The sequence below is a fragment of the Temnothorax nylanderi genome, unplaced genomic scaffold (genome assembly GCF_030848795.1).
Source record: "Temnothorax nylanderi isolate EJ_2023f unplaced genomic scaffold, tnyl_v1.0 TNYL_tig0118_pilon, whole genome shotgun sequence".
Lineage (NCBI taxonomy): Eukaryota > Metazoa > Arthropoda > Insecta > Hymenoptera > Formicidae > Temnothorax > Temnothorax nylanderi.
The window spans coordinates 403,352-420,238 of NW_027249180.1; the positions used below are offsets into that span (position 1 = coordinate 403,352).

General features: G+C 35.3%; 1 protein-coding gene across 2 annotated transcripts in view; it reads right to left on the reverse strand.

Moving 5' to 3' along the window:
* The window catches only part of LOC139776376 (uncharacterized), a 205,741-nt gene extending 191,926 nt beyond the window's left edge, over positions 1-13,815 (reverse strand). For both annotated transcript variants that reach the window (XM_071712957.1, XM_071712958.1), the window contains exons 1-2: positions 13,517-13,815; positions 7,523-7,968 (exon numbers count right to left, since the gene is read on the reverse strand). In XM_071712957.1, the coding sequence (XP_071569058.1) occupies positions 7,523-7,774 (252 nt within the window). In that variant the 5' untranslated portion in view covers positions 7,775-7,968; positions 13,517-13,815. The remainder of the gene's footprint in view (positions 1-7,522; positions 7,969-13,516) is intronic.
* Between the last annotated feature and the right edge of the window lie 3,072 nt (positions 13,816-16,887).

Sequence of the window (16,887 nt, forward strand, 5' to 3'; positions counted from 1 at the left end):
AAAAATACGACAGATAAGTAAGCGTAAAATAAAAATTTGAGACATTTGTCGCGTTTATATTATGGTGAGTAGACATAACGATCACATGTCGCTAACACCGAAGGCTACTCTCACTATGGAGTCGTGCTGGTTTCAATTCTTGGTAAATACGCCTTTAATCGAGCAGTGGAAACAGGATCTGTGTGGTCAGTCATCAATGGGTACAATCCATAGTAAACCGCCGTGCCAATGGTGCTCGGCTCATGTATATTGTGTACATTGTGCACAATCGTGAATAGTTACGTCTTCTATTATGAATAAAAAAGTTGATTTTCCCTCAAATTCTGAGAATTATTATAATACGAGGGTCGGTACGAAAGTAATGCCTCCTAATTTTTTTCTTTCGAATCTGGCGCCATAGAAAATTTAGCGTTTTACTGAGGGTGCGATCCACTTGGCGCTCCAAACGCTCTTGGAAACATTTCATCCTTGTTGTTTATCAAATGTTAAACAAGGACAAAATGATACTCTGAAGCGTTTGAAGCGTCTAGTGGATCACACCCTGAGTTGTTACTTGAAGTCTCTAGTTGCATTATGTTGAGTGGTGTTGTGATCAGTTACGTTAGTGTGTCACACGAACAGATAAAACTGGTGCGTGTTTTAGATACGCGTAACAGACAAGGGTGGTGCTTGAATTTCTTACCGTGGATTTTTGGAAGAGAAACAATCTAGTCTAATAAAAAGAATGATTAAGATAATGAAAGAATGTATCAAGAATTAATAATAATAGATATTATTTCGCTGAGTTCAACTCTTGAAGCTGTAAGTGCGCGAAAATTTTACGTCAGTTTCCTCAGTATATTTATTCACAATTTGTATAGGAATCATTATTGTATGCATCTAGTGTTGAAACGCAACTCAATAAAATTATATTTAATAAAATTAATCGTTGAAATATAGAATTAAACAATCTGTAATATAGTATTAAATATTTATAAACATATTTTTGTACGCTCGTGTAAAAAACGTAATATTAGATTTGTGAAAGTATTTATTGCGTGTCGGATTAATTAATGCCCCAATAATAATTGCGACATTCTGGGCCCTTGGAGCTACATGGTCGATGCTGAGCTGGGAATGCACGGGACGACTGCAATTGCACACGCACGATACGTCACGCGATGTAAATAATCGCGCAGAACGTACCGCCGTCACGCGCGTCAGCGCAAATAATTACGATTGTTACAAAACGGACGCGCTGCTGAGTGAAAATGTAATTTCACAGTTTGCGATGAAGGGAATCACTGTTGTGATTCGCAAAGCATCACTTTTCATTGATCGTTTTGACCAATTTGTTGCCGATTTGTCCTTAAAAGAATTGTGTTAGATATTTGTTTTTAAGAATACAAAAGCCCGAAAAATAGGAATAAATGATTTAAAAAATATAGAAACATTTTTTGTTATTAATCAATTTCTACTTACTATTTTTATTCTTCTTTCTTTCCTTCATATTTTTCTCGTATAAAAAGATCTGTTATTACATTATTTTTAGCAAGAGAAAAGTGGACATTCTTTCCCAAAAGAAAAATAACTCAGCTGTCTCTCAAAAGCTTAATATGTGTCTTTCGATTTTACGATATTCATCAATAATCATCTTATAATTGGCATCTTCGAAGAAAAATAACATTATTTATACACCGAAAGAGTAAATTAAATCTGTATTTCCACTACGTTTCTCGCTAATTACAGACAAATATCAGTTGTTAGTCCAATTCTAACTTGTTTATAGAGGGTTAAAACAATAGCTTTATCTCTCTCTCTCTCTCTCTCTCTCTCTCTCTCTCTCTCTCTCTCTCTCTCTCTCTCTCTCTTTCTCTCTCTTTATTTAACTGTCTATGTACTCTCTTTTCGCACCGATTAATATCATTTTTTGATTATATGAAAGTATGAGAATATAAAGTTTCATTTTCCGATCCTCTTTCTTTCGTTGAAAGCGACTGGGGAGTAAACAACTCTGTTTAATCCCGAGACGGGATTCTTATCGCTTCTTTTATACATACTTTGTAGATCTCGTTAGCGCTCTCTACGCTCTACGTACTTTTTCAACTACTTACTATTTAACGGAGCATTTTTTAATTTAGCGAGCGCACACGGAGCGCCCGCGGATGAAACACTCTGCGTGGATATTAAAATTCCTTCGAGATTCTTTCCAACTTTACCGCTCTTTCTTGGAGAAAAAAGCTTCATTGAGAAGTAGTTTAACATTCTTCGACAGTAAGCAGCGGCTACCTATACATGTTTATGGACTCTACGCATCCCTCTGTACCTTTTTGCGCAAATAAATGTTATAGCAGTTATTTATGAGCAAGGATCGTCACTTAACTATTGGTCTATATATCGTAGCTATAATTCTCAAAACGTTGAGTAAAAATCGTATCGCATGCTATGAAAGAGAGTTTCTAATTTTTTAAATTCTATATATTGCTAATATAACTGTTAAGTATTAAAGGATGAAATTTAAACCAATACCTTAAGTTAAATAACATTTTGTTATTTTTAACCATATATGTCAAAATTCATTATTTTTAATACCAAACAGTATTATTTTAACTTTATTGATTCAATTAAATTAACATTGTTTTAGTTAAATTAACCACATATTGAATAGGAAATGGCGACCTACAAAAAAATTATAATTAAAAATGACTCCAATTGAGTATAATTTTACATCACGAATTTAACAGTGATGTTGAGTAATAACTATTTTTCTAAACAAACCAAAATTATAAATTAAAAATATATTTTTAATAGATATATATTTCTAATATAGTAGAAGAGTAGAAGATAGTTGCTTCACTTTAATATTAACAATGTAATTAAAATATTAGGTCTGCGTTTCGCGATCAGTTTTAAAAAATAAACGCGAGAAATGTATGGCTACATAATTTCAATTGATATCACGACTTAGAAATGTAAGAAATATATAATAAGATAATTTAGGAATTAATGAAGATAAAAGATAAGAGCTTAATATCACGCATATATATTTAATATTAAATTCGCATACCTATATATTAAGAGAATGTAATTTTAAAGATTTAGATTGATCTCAGCAAAACTCACTCTTTCAAGAAATTTAAAGTAATTATAACAGCTTCTGGCTAGCGTAGTCTCACCTTCTTAATCTTGAGCTTGGAAAATTTGACTCTGAATATACATTTAAAGAAGATTTTAGTTTCTGCTGATTGAGACATGCAGTGAAATACGTTGTTTTTCAACGCGAGCACGATACGTACAAGTGCGAAGTACACTCTGCTATTTCGCGTTTAGAGCCGCGGGGTTTTTCTCTTTTCTTTTCTGACGAAAAACAGGTAGAGTAATCGACTGAATCAAAAGCTTCTCTGAATGGGAAGGAAACGGATCTACGCGTATTCACGCAAACTCGTACACGTATGCGTGAAAGTGAGAGGAACGTGACGGGAACAGCGGCGGCGGGAAAGTGCAGGAAATCGTGCTGTTTCGATGCCATTTCCATGGAAATTGAGTACTTCGAGAGGGCCCGCCGGGCTCTTCGGTCGCTTTTCGACGTCTCGATCCGCGGCTCGCTATAGAATACGGAAAAAACGAGAAAGAGAACGAATTATCAGACTCCAATAGCAAGAGAAAGAGCAACCGAAAGATCGGCTTACTATTTTGCGGCAAACTAAGAAATTAAAAAGTACAGACAATGCAAAACAGTGTAAAATGCTAGTACATATATGTATATGAATATGTATATGCATACATACATATCTATATACATATACACATGCGTACATACTAATTTTTTAGCTTGCTTCAAAATAATATGTCGATTTTTTTCTAATCACTATAAGTCACAATTCCCAAATTATAATTTTCTTAATTATTTAAATTATGAAGTATAATAAGGAAAATATGTTTCTAATTTATATAATTTCAAGTAGAATGTTGCCGAGATATTAAATTGTCTGAAATTTAACTTTAGATATTAAACAAATTAAACATGAGAATATAAAATAAAGATAGCTGCTAAGCTGCTATATTGAAAGCTACAAAATGATTTTGAATATACATATTCCATTATAAATTCTTTAATTAACTCAATACAAACTTTTTTTAACAATGGAAGATATCGCGATTCTTTTGACATATTTTATACAATGGTTGTTATCTTATATTACTTTGTTTTATTACTACATTGGACTCCTAATTATGATTTTTTCGTTTAATAAACACGTTTAAAAGCACTACCGCCGACGGAACATATTTGGCATTGCCTGGGAGAAGAGAAATAACTAACGCAAGCGATAATCGGGAACAAACGCGCGACGAAAAACCAAAACAAAGATACCGAAACGTAAATTGAAACATATGCGGCTACGGTCGTTTTGAAATAATTACGAACAACGCCGACGGCGTTTGTTTCAAACAAAAAAAGCGTATACACCGCGTACTATTTTTTTGTTTTTATCAAAAAATCGAAATATTTAGTTTTTGCAACTAATAATTTTTGTTGAGTTTGCGATAGCATATACCACGCCTAAAATACCACAGTCGCCATTTTATGATATATTAGTTTTAGTACTGCTGAAATCTTTTAGTGCTGAAAAAGATCTTTTAATTCTTGACTTGCTCCATATCCATCTACATCCGTATATCTTTCAGATATCATTAATTTGGATCAATATAGTTTTTAAAAGGCGCTATATATTGAGTTGCGAATTTTTTAAAAATTATGTTATATAGATGGAATAGCGTATAATTCCGAGAGAGGCCATTTCAAAAATATCGTAACATATCGAGCAATGAAATGCAACTCGAATTCGACGAGACCGACAAAATGATTTTACTGATCAATCGCCATGCACAAGCGTGCGCGTACGTGTGTATATGTACGTGTGTATGTATGTGCATTTTCAATGGATCACATGCGATAGCTCTCTTTGAGCTTGCAATCTCTTTCATTTAGGCTGTTTTACTGGTCTCGATTTTTTTTTAGTCCTTTTAACGCCGATATTCCTTTGGTGCGATTTTGCGCGATCGTGCATCAATAATATTGAAATTTGTCGGGAAATACGATCGAAGTGAGTAATGAAAAGTCACTTCTCGATCGAGACTATCGAGAGTCATTGATTAAATACAAAAGGAACGTGATATTTAAAGTTCCAATCATTTACTTGTTGACTTCGCACGAAACGCACATTCAAATAGACCACTGAACCACTTTACAAATTGAAGCTCTCTTAAAATTTGGTTGGAGGTAATCTTGCTACTATTATAAATTTGGCGTATTCTCAATTACACTTCCTTTTGCGTATACGTTAAAAAGATGTAAATAATTTTTTATCGTTATCTTTGCTTCAAATGGTTACTTTCTCATACTTTATAATGACGTACAGAATTCTTTCTCGTGGATCCCTTTCGAATGGCGATAGTTCGAGAGAAAATCGCGAATAGGCAGGCATGTAGAACGCTGCGACCGATCGGCTTTTATCCCGCGAAAACGCTTATCCGATAACTATTGTTTGCACGCTTCCATTTACGAGGTGAATTTTCCATGCCGCGGTCTGTGCCGTTTATCGGCCGTAACCATCGCCGGTGCCGTCTAATAAATATCACTGGTCGAGCGATTTTATTTTAGTACCTCTAACGTTTTCTCTCCTTCAACGTGATCGGCGTTATCGACCACACCAGCATGACCGCCGCGAGCTTAATTGGCCAACTTTCCAAAATCAGCGAAATTTAAGTAGTGTAATCAACGATATTATATCTTTCAGCAATTTGTTCAAATGCGTTTAAATAAAATGAAAGATATATTGGTTGATATACCAATCATGATGTCAATATTATATTAACATATCTTATTTTACCATCTCAACATTTCTTCGGCGACTTAGATTAAAAAAGACAGTTTAATTATTAATATTAGTATTACGTTAAAATTTATATTCTATAAAGGGAAATTATAATAATATATTGCAGGATGTATCAGAGACCACCCGTCCCACCTTCGTAAACGCGAAATGAGAGGAAATTGGGGAGAAATGTTAAGTCCCATATCCTATCCGAAGTATCGAATGAAGATATTTTTGTTTTCCGGAACTGACCGGAAGTAGTGGCTATTAAGGTCAACTTTAAAATTTTAAATGGAAACATATATCGTATAGGATATCATTGGATAGATCTTGAAAAAAGAAACATCTTTTATTTCAACATAATTGCGATATCACCAACCGTTGAGGAGAAACAACTGGTAAACTAAATGGTAATGATGTCGTAATAATAATGATCGTATCCGAAACGAGAAGTATTACTTTTATTAAGCCTTACAAATGTTCAATGTGCCTTCCGTCTTGATTTAAGCAAAGACGGATTCTATCTCGGACGGATTTGGGAAGTATGCCGGTCGCTAAGTGATGCAAAAGTCTTTCGAGCTAATAGATAACATCAGAGACAGAATCCGCCTTTGTTTAAATCAAGTCATAAGGCACATTGAACATTTGTAAGGCTTAATAAAAGTAATATTTCTCGTTTTGGATACGAAACTTCGTTATTATTACGGCACCATCACTATTCCAGTTTTCCAGTCGTTTCTCCTCAACGGTTGGAGATATCGCGATTATGTTCAAATAAAAGATGTTTCTTTTTTCAAGTTCTATCCAACGATACCTTGCATGATATATGTTTCTATTTAAAATTTTAAAGTTGTCCGCAATAACACTACTCCCGGTCAGTTCCGGAAAACAAAAATACTCTCATTCGGATAGGATATGGGACTTAACATTTCTTCCCAATTTTCTCTTATCTCACGTTTACGAAAAAATCTGGTGGGATGAGTAGTCTGATACAATATGTAGTATACATTTATATGCTATTATTATGTTTAAAAGAAAATATAAAATTACTACGGTTGTCAATCAAACAAAATTATCTTGAGCAAAAATTTAAATAGAAATATCCATAAATATCTATCAAGCGTGAGTAACATATTTAACGAAAAAATGCTCGAATGCCTCACATGTCAATAGAGATAAAATACTTTTTATAAAGAAAATATGATGTACGTATGTTGGCCAGTCGCGAATATTTGTTAAAGAGTCAAAGCCGTTGACACGTTCTCTGCAATATAGGGAAGATATGCAACAAGATCATCGTAAGAAAACAGAAGGCGCATAGAACAGAGAGGGAAATAAGAAGAAAATTTTCTGCACCAAGAAGGAAGCTTTATTTTTCCTTCGTATGTAAACGAATACGAAAATTCATGTTTGAGAAAATTGAAAAATTCGGCCCTTTCCTTCGCCGCGAAGAATATCGCGAGTTTGAAAATCGACAGAGTGTCCGGGGATATCGGTCATATTGTTGTCGTCGTGTTTTTGAATTGTGTTTCTCGAAAAATATCAATCTATAATCTTCTAAAGACAATTTTTTGGTTTGTGGAAAATGGACTTAAGGCTAACTGTTACGGCATGATATTATTTGATATTATTCGCAGTATTAAAAAGATAGATATATCAATACTGACTGTTCGCCTCAGCACGGTCCTGACGGTCTCCACGTCCTGTCGTGTGGGCCAACGAGCGTAGACAACGCCACTGAGCAGGACGACGAACACTCCGATCCAGATAGTCCATGCCAGGCCATTGCGCGTTCTCGCGAGCAGTTTACGCGCCGTCCTCGTCGAGATCACTTCCTGCGTCGGTATCTCCAGCTTCTGCGCCCGCCTCAATATGTCTTGGAGTCGCTTCTTGGCCTGCTCCACGTCCGGCACCCCCATCGTCCTTAGCCTTATCTTTAACCACTCGTTTCTCACCACGTCGATCGTCGATCCGAGTCCCGTAGGATCCCGCGTCCTCGCGCGTATAGAGCAGCTGCCGTAGGCTCACGATGGAGACATTAAGGGTTGACGGGATTGTAGGGTTGTCTCATATAGAGTCCTTGTCGTCGTCGTAATGGCGCGTCCTCGATTTTCTGCAAAATTCATCCCATACCCTGACTTTTTGTATTCCGAGGATCGCTCCTACTTTTGGAATATGCGAAAAGTGTATCGTAACCTTGCTCGTCCGCGAAGTACCCCTTGGCATGTAACTTTTCTGATTTCCCTGATAACTTTGCATTCGCAGAATTATCTTTATACTATGAGATACTGATATCTTCCTTCAATATTTATTTAATATAAAATTCATTAAACTTAGAAGAAGACAGACTTAATAGTTTCTGCTTGCTAATTCCGAACTGCGTAATCTCACTCAGTAGATATATGTGATGACGATTTAATATTAAACGAATTGGCACTTACTCCCTACAAAGGAAGAATTTGAAAATACTAACTTGCTTGCGGTTGCCTTCGTTTCTCGTGCGTCTCCCGATTCCGACGTAATCGATTCTGGAATTATTCCCGCCGCACCACGGTAATTACCTAATAATTCTGGGATCGATTTCCCTTCCTCTCTCTATCTCGGCAGGAATGATGCACGCGGAAACTCGTCCCTAATTTCCTCCCATGTGAAAGTTCGACCTAGTTTTGCTGCAAGCTTCAGGATTATAAAGGCTCGCACACGTGTCAGGCACGCTAACGATTTGACGCGCATCACAGTTAATAAGTTTCTTTCAAGAAGTCTCATCTTTAATTATTTATAAAACTATATAACGAAAAAGGGAGAGCTATTTAGTGTGAATGAGAATGCGAAATTAAAACCAAAGATTTTTCTAAGATGTAATTTGTTACATCGAATGCCACAATTTCATGTAATTTCTTTTATTTTTAGGTATTTTATTTTTGGAAAATAATTAATTTGAGTTTTCTGGTTATAATTCAATCGAACGGATTATCTTTTCATGACTTCTTCATGTATAACATTAATTTGTTTCTATTATTTATTAATATTCTTCGAATTAAAATTGATAATCGAGTTTATGTTAAAACTTCCGTTAAAATATAATTTATTCGTAATAAGAATTCGAAGAGAACATTACATTTATCTGTATAGATTGCTTAAAAGTAATTCTAATATTTGTATATTGCTATTATTTTTTTTTTACATTATTCTCTATTATTTAATATTACCCTTTTTATATTATATTTGTCCCAAACTTAATTTCTCTATTGTTTGCAAAGTATCTATCATCGAGAATTCTATCTCTTCATCAAGTCTCGTAACTTTTCGCCTTCTCTGAATTATATTCAGACTCTATTCTACGATTGAATGAGATCGCTTTTCGGGTATCTCGAGAGTTTCCGGTCGGAAGAGTTCCTTCGTTAGTTTCTTATAAATTTTCCAAACGGGTATTCCGTTGGCCAGATTATGTTACGACGTAGCCAAAAAATCTTTTGTGAATCTCCCGAGAAAACTTTCACGCCCCCTTGGCCGCGTCTCGAGGACGACACGGAGGCTGAAAGAGAGTGGTTTATCTTCCGAAAGAAGTTTCCGCGTGTATGAGGGGAGGAAATACCCTTTCGATCAAACCACGACGAGCCGCGAGAAAGCACCGTGCCAGTGATTCTCCATCATCTTCCTCTTCGCCAAGACGTCGATCATTTATCACATGCGCGTTCAACATTAATCAGCTGCTTTTGTACCGGCAGAGGAATCTCCAGAATTCATGATACTAATATATATAGGAATTCGACTAGACTCGAAATTAACCGCTAAGCGTCTGAAATTGCGAATCTTTTATGGTTATAAATTCTGCTTGTATAGCAAAAGATTTATTAATAATATTCTTGATAAGTTTAATGTCAAGATTCTTCTCTCAAAAAGTACAACAATTTAATAAAAAATTAAAATATAAATATATAGTAAGATTTAATTTTCAATTAGTTCTGAATAAACTCAAAAATCTTATTACAATGAATTAATTTAAAATTTAATTACAAAATGTTTAATATTTTGAATATTAATAGTCTTTAAGAAATGCTGAACTTTTTTTAGATTGTTATTTAGAAAATATCAATTTTATACTTTTCAAAATAGATATTTTATGAATATCATTTATAGTGTGCATTGTTTCCCAACTATTTCTGCAATACCTTAGAGAATGTTGTTTCAGAAACTTCGACAGTATCCTATTCCATTCTAAATGCAATTACAATATAGAGACTTGCAATAGTAGCGATAGCATCGTGTTTCGAGCCATCGAATTGATGTTTTCGATACTCGGCCCAATTTCCCTCTTTGCAGCACGATGAGTTTCCACATTCGCGTTTGTGGACAACAAACTACGCTACTTGTTAAAATTGTCTTGTATTTTTTATGTTTATTTCTTATTTTCTTTCCTATTTCGACTTCTCTCGAGTTTTCTTTAATTTCACTTAACTTTAGTTTCACTTGAAACGATTGGAAAGAAATTCCTTTGCGAATTAACAATGCAAGAAATACCTGACAAATTATTAATAATTTGTAAATTGTATATAATTTACAAATTAACTTTATTTAAACAGACTTTTAATAGCCAATCAAAAAATCTAAAAAATGGCCAATAAAATTTTGGTTAAGAAAAAATTCTCCTTGAGTCAGAGTTTGGTCAAATTGACCGTTACACGAGGAAAATTCTAACGCGTCGCAAATTTTCGCACGAGGACCCCGATGGGAGGGTTAATGTAAAATACAGAGAATTTATATGTATATACTCGACGAGCAGTAATACCGCGCAGTAAGCAGCGAATCCGTTTTGTGCTCTCGTGCGGAATAACTCATTTGACGTTAGCTAAACACTATGAACTCTATTCCGAGAGACGCGCGTAGGATATCGCTAGCTAACGTCTACGAGTCCGAGATTGTCTCGGCAAACACGCTCGCTAATTCATAATCTCTCCGGAGACCGTTCTGAAGATGGAGATGCGCCACACTCGATTACACCCGAGAATCCCTTCGCAGGGAATCCCATTCCGACGAAATTACAGAAATCTCCCACGATGAATAGGGAAAACGTGTTAATTAAGCTTAGTCGTTTGATATTAACAATTTTGCGAAGAATATTTAAATGAAGCATACGTTCAAGTGCACGACAGATGTATACTATTATTATATGAAACGTGTTAGAAAAGTTGAAAATTTAAGATAAAGTTTTTAGATGAGATTGATTCTTCTTTGATGAGAATATAACAATTATTGATGCAGATATCGTAAAGCAACAAAGAATATCATTACATAGTGCAATATAATCAAACATGCGAATTAAATATAAACATTAATTACTTTATATAAAACCGATCGCAATTACAGATATTAATTAATTCAGATATGTTTTTATCGTTCGCGTTTACAAGCGTTCGTCACGTTTTCTCTTTTTCGCTGTTTTAATTGCTATTCGAATAATGAGATCACCAAGTATCGGAGCAAGTTCTACATGTATTCACGTCAGGATTTGTCGGAAATTATGTTCTAATGATATCGTGTTTCTAAAGTTCAGAGGGCAATCATATATGATTTGAAGTACGTCGTCCGACATCAAACCCTTCCGTCTAATTGCAGTGCTCTTAACTCAAAGACACAAGTTATTCAACCTAGAAATATCCTTCCTTACTGAACAAATTCGTTAAATTGAGAATTTCGAGTCTTATAAATTATTGTAGCACATATATTGTTTGCGTTAATTTATTAAAGAAATTTTGTTAAAATAGAATTCATTATTTTTAAGAAAATAAACTTTCAACTAATTAGAGAAAATACCACTTTTGGTCGGGCTGGATTTTGGTAGCTCAATAATAATACTTTTGTGTGTGAATTTGATATACTTTTTCCAAATCAGTAAACTTATACGCTCCGATTGTTTGTCTTAAAACATAGCTTTTTGTCGGAACAGTAAATCCACATACTTAAATCGATTTAAATTATGATGCTAATAAATATCCTTTTTTTAAACCACTGTAAAGAATTTATTGAGGAAAAATATCGCCCCAACCAGTTTGAACCTGGACTTCTTTACATCCGTAACGAGCTCTACCAATTCGACCGCACTGAGGCAAAATAAATTTTACTCTATAATATATCTCCGCATAATATATAATCTATAATATATATCACCATTAATAATCAAATCATGATCGGTTAATTAAATATGTTTGTAATTTTAATTAAAATTCTCACGATCGCAATGTTAAATATAATCTAACACGATTAATATTATATTATAATATCGTTCCTATCAAACATAGTAGGAATGCATTTCGAAATAAAAAAAAAAAACGAAAAAGCTTGTATTATTTTTCTTTAATCCTCATGCTACAAAAATGTTGATATCTTACTGTTCCAATTTGTATTCAAAAATTAACTTATAAAAGATTTTTTACAATGATCAAATTGCTCGAAGTTAACACAAGTTCTCTCGATAAGATATTACTAATTCTTTACATTTACATTGTTTCATGCCATATTACTACGAATTCGACAATCATTACAGTATCGTTTTTTATAAATGTTAGTTATAATTAACTGGAAGATATTTATTCAACTCACTGATGTTTTAGAACGAATCGAGGAACCAGTTAAATTCCTGTTAACTCTAATAAGCTTATGAAAGTAGATTGTAGCGCAATATATAGTCGGTCAACATTTCCACTCTACTATTAGAAAGTAAAGTTGGAAAGTAGAACGTAAGCATTTCGTTTAGCCGATCAGATATCTTGTCACTGTCATTAAATACATTTATATGTACTGTATCATACTGCCGAAACGTGAAAACTCGCAATGGTTTGTAACGTTTCGATTGATCATTATTTTCGATATACGAGAAGTTACATCGGTACACATCCTGCCGATTTTAACCAATTTCATCTATGCGAATATAGCACTCACTCGTATCGCTAAAAATCTAATCGCTGTATAGGATTTCGGCTGGTCAACACTGGCAGTATAGAACAATTAAATTTGTGCACATTCCGCCCGCTTTCGAGTAACTTCGCTAGTTCGTCGAACTCGTATCTCTCATTCTATATTGTCTCATATTGCTGACAAACGAATTGGCAAGTGATTGCAGTAGAATTTTGACAGTACCACGACCAACGTATTGCCCGGTAACATGTGACGATTAAATCGCTATACATTCCACTTGTGTTAGCCAACGTCATCGCCATCAATATGCCATTCACTGATATTGCCCACATATTGCTACAGTCATTTGGTCAACGTTGCTAGACAATATGCGACTGCGTGATTAGTATAGATACGATATTGCTGGTCGACTAATTTAACCTCATGAAATGTGTTATTCTCCTATCGAAAATAATTGGTGAAATAATAATTGATAAAATTGTCATATTATTTCAACTAAAATCAACATTGTCAGGTGATATGCAATCGAATTGTCGTTCAAGTTGCTCAGCATCGCCGACGCGGAACAATTGGACCGACACACATTCCACACGCATTAAATTAGTTCTCTCGTCATCCGGCCGAATGCATACGTAGCTTTACACGCGATATCTAATATGTGATGGCACTTTTATTGAAATTTCATCGCCTGAAGCGACTTCTTGGGCGAGCAAAGTTTGACTTGACTGTGTTTTTGAGATCCTTACTGTGTATCGTCGCTCTTCCCTCGGCGAGGACCTTTTACCCATCAGTGACGCCAGCGAGACCGGTACACAGTCCCCGACTGGCATACGACACCCCACAACGTCTCGTGCACACGTGTTCCGTGAGTTCAACTCCCGTGGGACAGGTTTCTAGACCACGGCCGGAATTGTGGCGTTTATTTCCCGTCGGCGAAACAACCCGCGTTTGTGCCCTATCGGTGGACGATGAAGACCGGAATGAAGGCGGAATGCGATTTCGCGAACGGCTGCCCGATTCCCCGGACGGGCAAGAACTGACCGGCCTCGCCGAGGGTAGCTACCCTTATAGATATACGACGAAGGGGGCGCGCGCATGTGCCGCACCGGCGGTGATGCAGCGCCACGCTGCGGATCCAGCCGGCGCGGCGCGCTAAAGGGACACGTCGATTGGTCGGCCGAGAGGGGTGAGCGAGCAGCTACCAGGGGAGAAAGTCGGTCGCTCGGCCGGAAAGTGACAGTGATAAGAGCCCGTGGATGCCGGACGCGAGAGCGAAGCGCATAGATCTTCCGACGCCGTGAAGATGTTGATCGACATATTGTGCGAATTTATTCCGCGCGGGCACTATCTTTAGCTATACAAAATTGACGCTTGATGGAAAATCGATTGATTTAATTAGATATCCAATTGAAATTGAAAACTGATTTGCATTAAATATAATATTAGTTTATGAAAAATCTTTAAAAAATTTTATGAAATTTTATAATTATTCACTTATTACTATTTTGAGAATAATTCTGTAAAATATTGCTATTTTCTTTGCCTGCGAGAAATATGAATTATTATATAAATATAATTTATTATTTTAAAAGAACAGTGCTTGCGCGCGTTTAAATATGCATACACATGACCTAGCTGTAAAGTTATTGCGGTATATATCTAATATCTATGGCGTAACAACGTCGTGCAAGTTTCGACTTGCAGATAAGCCACATAACTTTGAAGCGATATGTTTTGTGTTTTAACATCTTTCGCATAAATTAAAAAAATAAATAAATGATTAAAACATATAACTAAATAAGGTTTACAAGATTGGACATGGAAAACGTTAATATTAATGTTAAAGTATTAAATATATAAAGAAAACGACCTTTTTGAAATTAATTGATAAGAAAATATATTTTATTGCACAATTTTTATTACAACTAGTAAAATTATATAAAATTAGTATACAAAGTATAGAAAATAAGAACAGTGTATAAAATTTGTGATGCTCATAAAGCTACGTGTTTCTTCTCACAATGCCATTCTTGCAAAAGAGTTTTGCAACGAGAGTTGTTGTAAAACTCCCCTGGAATTACCGATTACCCTTTTTCGTCGAAATGCCATATTGCGTTCTCGCTGTAGGCAGTAGTAAAAAAAAAAAACAACGGAAAAACCCCGGCACGCTCGGCGGATCAAAGAAAAGCGAGTAACCGAAGTGGCGCGCGGAAACGAAGTTTTTAATTTACGTCCTCGAAGTAATATGTCGACGACGACGAAAACCGCGCGAAACGTAGAATTCGGTGGGAAATATTCTCCCGGGCCGAGCAGTTCTCATTTCGCCCCGTGTTCAAATATGTGCTCTATACTACGTGTCCTGTGTGCGCATACTTCGAGTCGCACTGCTCGTGCCGCTAAAACTCCCGTAATTGCAAGAATCCTTCAGCCACTTCCCGCTGCGTTTTTCTCCTCCTCTCCCTTTGCACCCACCGCTTTTTATTGTCCAACCGGTTAGCAAACTCGCGCGAAAATGTTCATGCGCTGCGAGCTATCCTAAATCGTCAACTCGCTTCCTAGAAAATTGAGAGAATTCTCGACAAAATGTAATAATAATATTTAGCATACCATTTATTTAGCTATTAACATTGTATCACACAAACTTTTATTTTACAAAGGCAGCACTCTGGGTCGCGTTTATTTAACAATTTTATTTAACGTTTTTAAAAAATATTATGTTTGAATGACGAGTACTTTTTTTACACACATATTTTTTGATCTGTCTAACTTTTAACAATGCAATTTATGTTTGATATTAGTTGCTTTCCATTTATATCAAAACTCAGATAATTCTCACTTGTGATGTCATTCTGTCTTTATTATTCATTAATTGCCAAAAAGGATAGAACGACGTCACAAGTGAGAATTATCTGAGTTTTGATGTAAATGGAAAGCACCTATTATCTACTTTTTCCAAAATACATAAATCTCTTTAAAGTGGAGAGAGGGGGGGGGAAGAGATATGCAAATACACCTGTGCGAATGCAACTCCGAAGTTGCTCATGAATATTACCAGTTGTTCTTTGTTTTTCTCACAACTTGCTGACGAAACCACCACGTGCTCGCGTGCGTTTGCAATTTGCTCGCATGTTTAGCGTCGATAAGCGCTATCAGAAGCGTTCCGGCTCATTCGACGCGCGACCAATTACTTTTGCCCCGGGCACTTAGCGGAGACAATGGGGGCACGTCGAAGGCGGAAAATCAAGTGGCGGGAAAACGGCGGAGCATGTCACGTTTACCGTACAAATGTCGCGCGCAATCGCCCGTAAAGATAACGAGAACCGAGAACGTTAATTAGCGGTCGCGAAAGACGGCGCGAAAGGATTCGCGAATAAAGCGAAATAAAAAAGGTTTCCCCCGCAAAAAGAACGTACAATGCGAGAAACGATTTTTTTTGAAATCCTGCCCAAATCTTTTTCTTTTTTTCTTTCTAACAAGAAACAGAAATGCTATTAATCTTACTCTACAACTACAGTATAAAATTATACTGATATATGGGAAATTCTCGGGAAATGCAAATATTATTCTTTGATTCATAAATAAGTCAGGCTTGACTTAAATTGTTATATTTGTTACAAAAGATATATTTGGTATTAATAATGGATAGTTTCATTGTTTAATTTAGGAGAATTTAATTTAATTCGTAATTAAATAATATATTTAAAATGCCCTCAAGGTTGAATATAAAATACAATTGACATATGAAGCCTTAATAAACAAATAATGAATTTATGAGTTAATTTATAACTAATTTATTGTTTATTTATGAAAAGATTTTACATTACAGAACTATGAAAAGATGTCAAACTACATATTATTTATAATTCAAGAACTATTGAATATGTCGATATTCAAACGCTCTTGTTATGTATGCTACATGCAATTTATATTAAAATGTCATGTAAGTGATTTATTGCTTTATGCTATCTCCTATTCATGACAGAGAACAGAGAAAAAGTTGAAATTATATATTCTCCCTTTTTTCTAATACTTTTTACTCATTCGCACGTAAATTGTACCTGAATTAATAAGGATAGAAAGCTTGAAAGAAAACAAAAATAAGAGAGAGTATCGATTA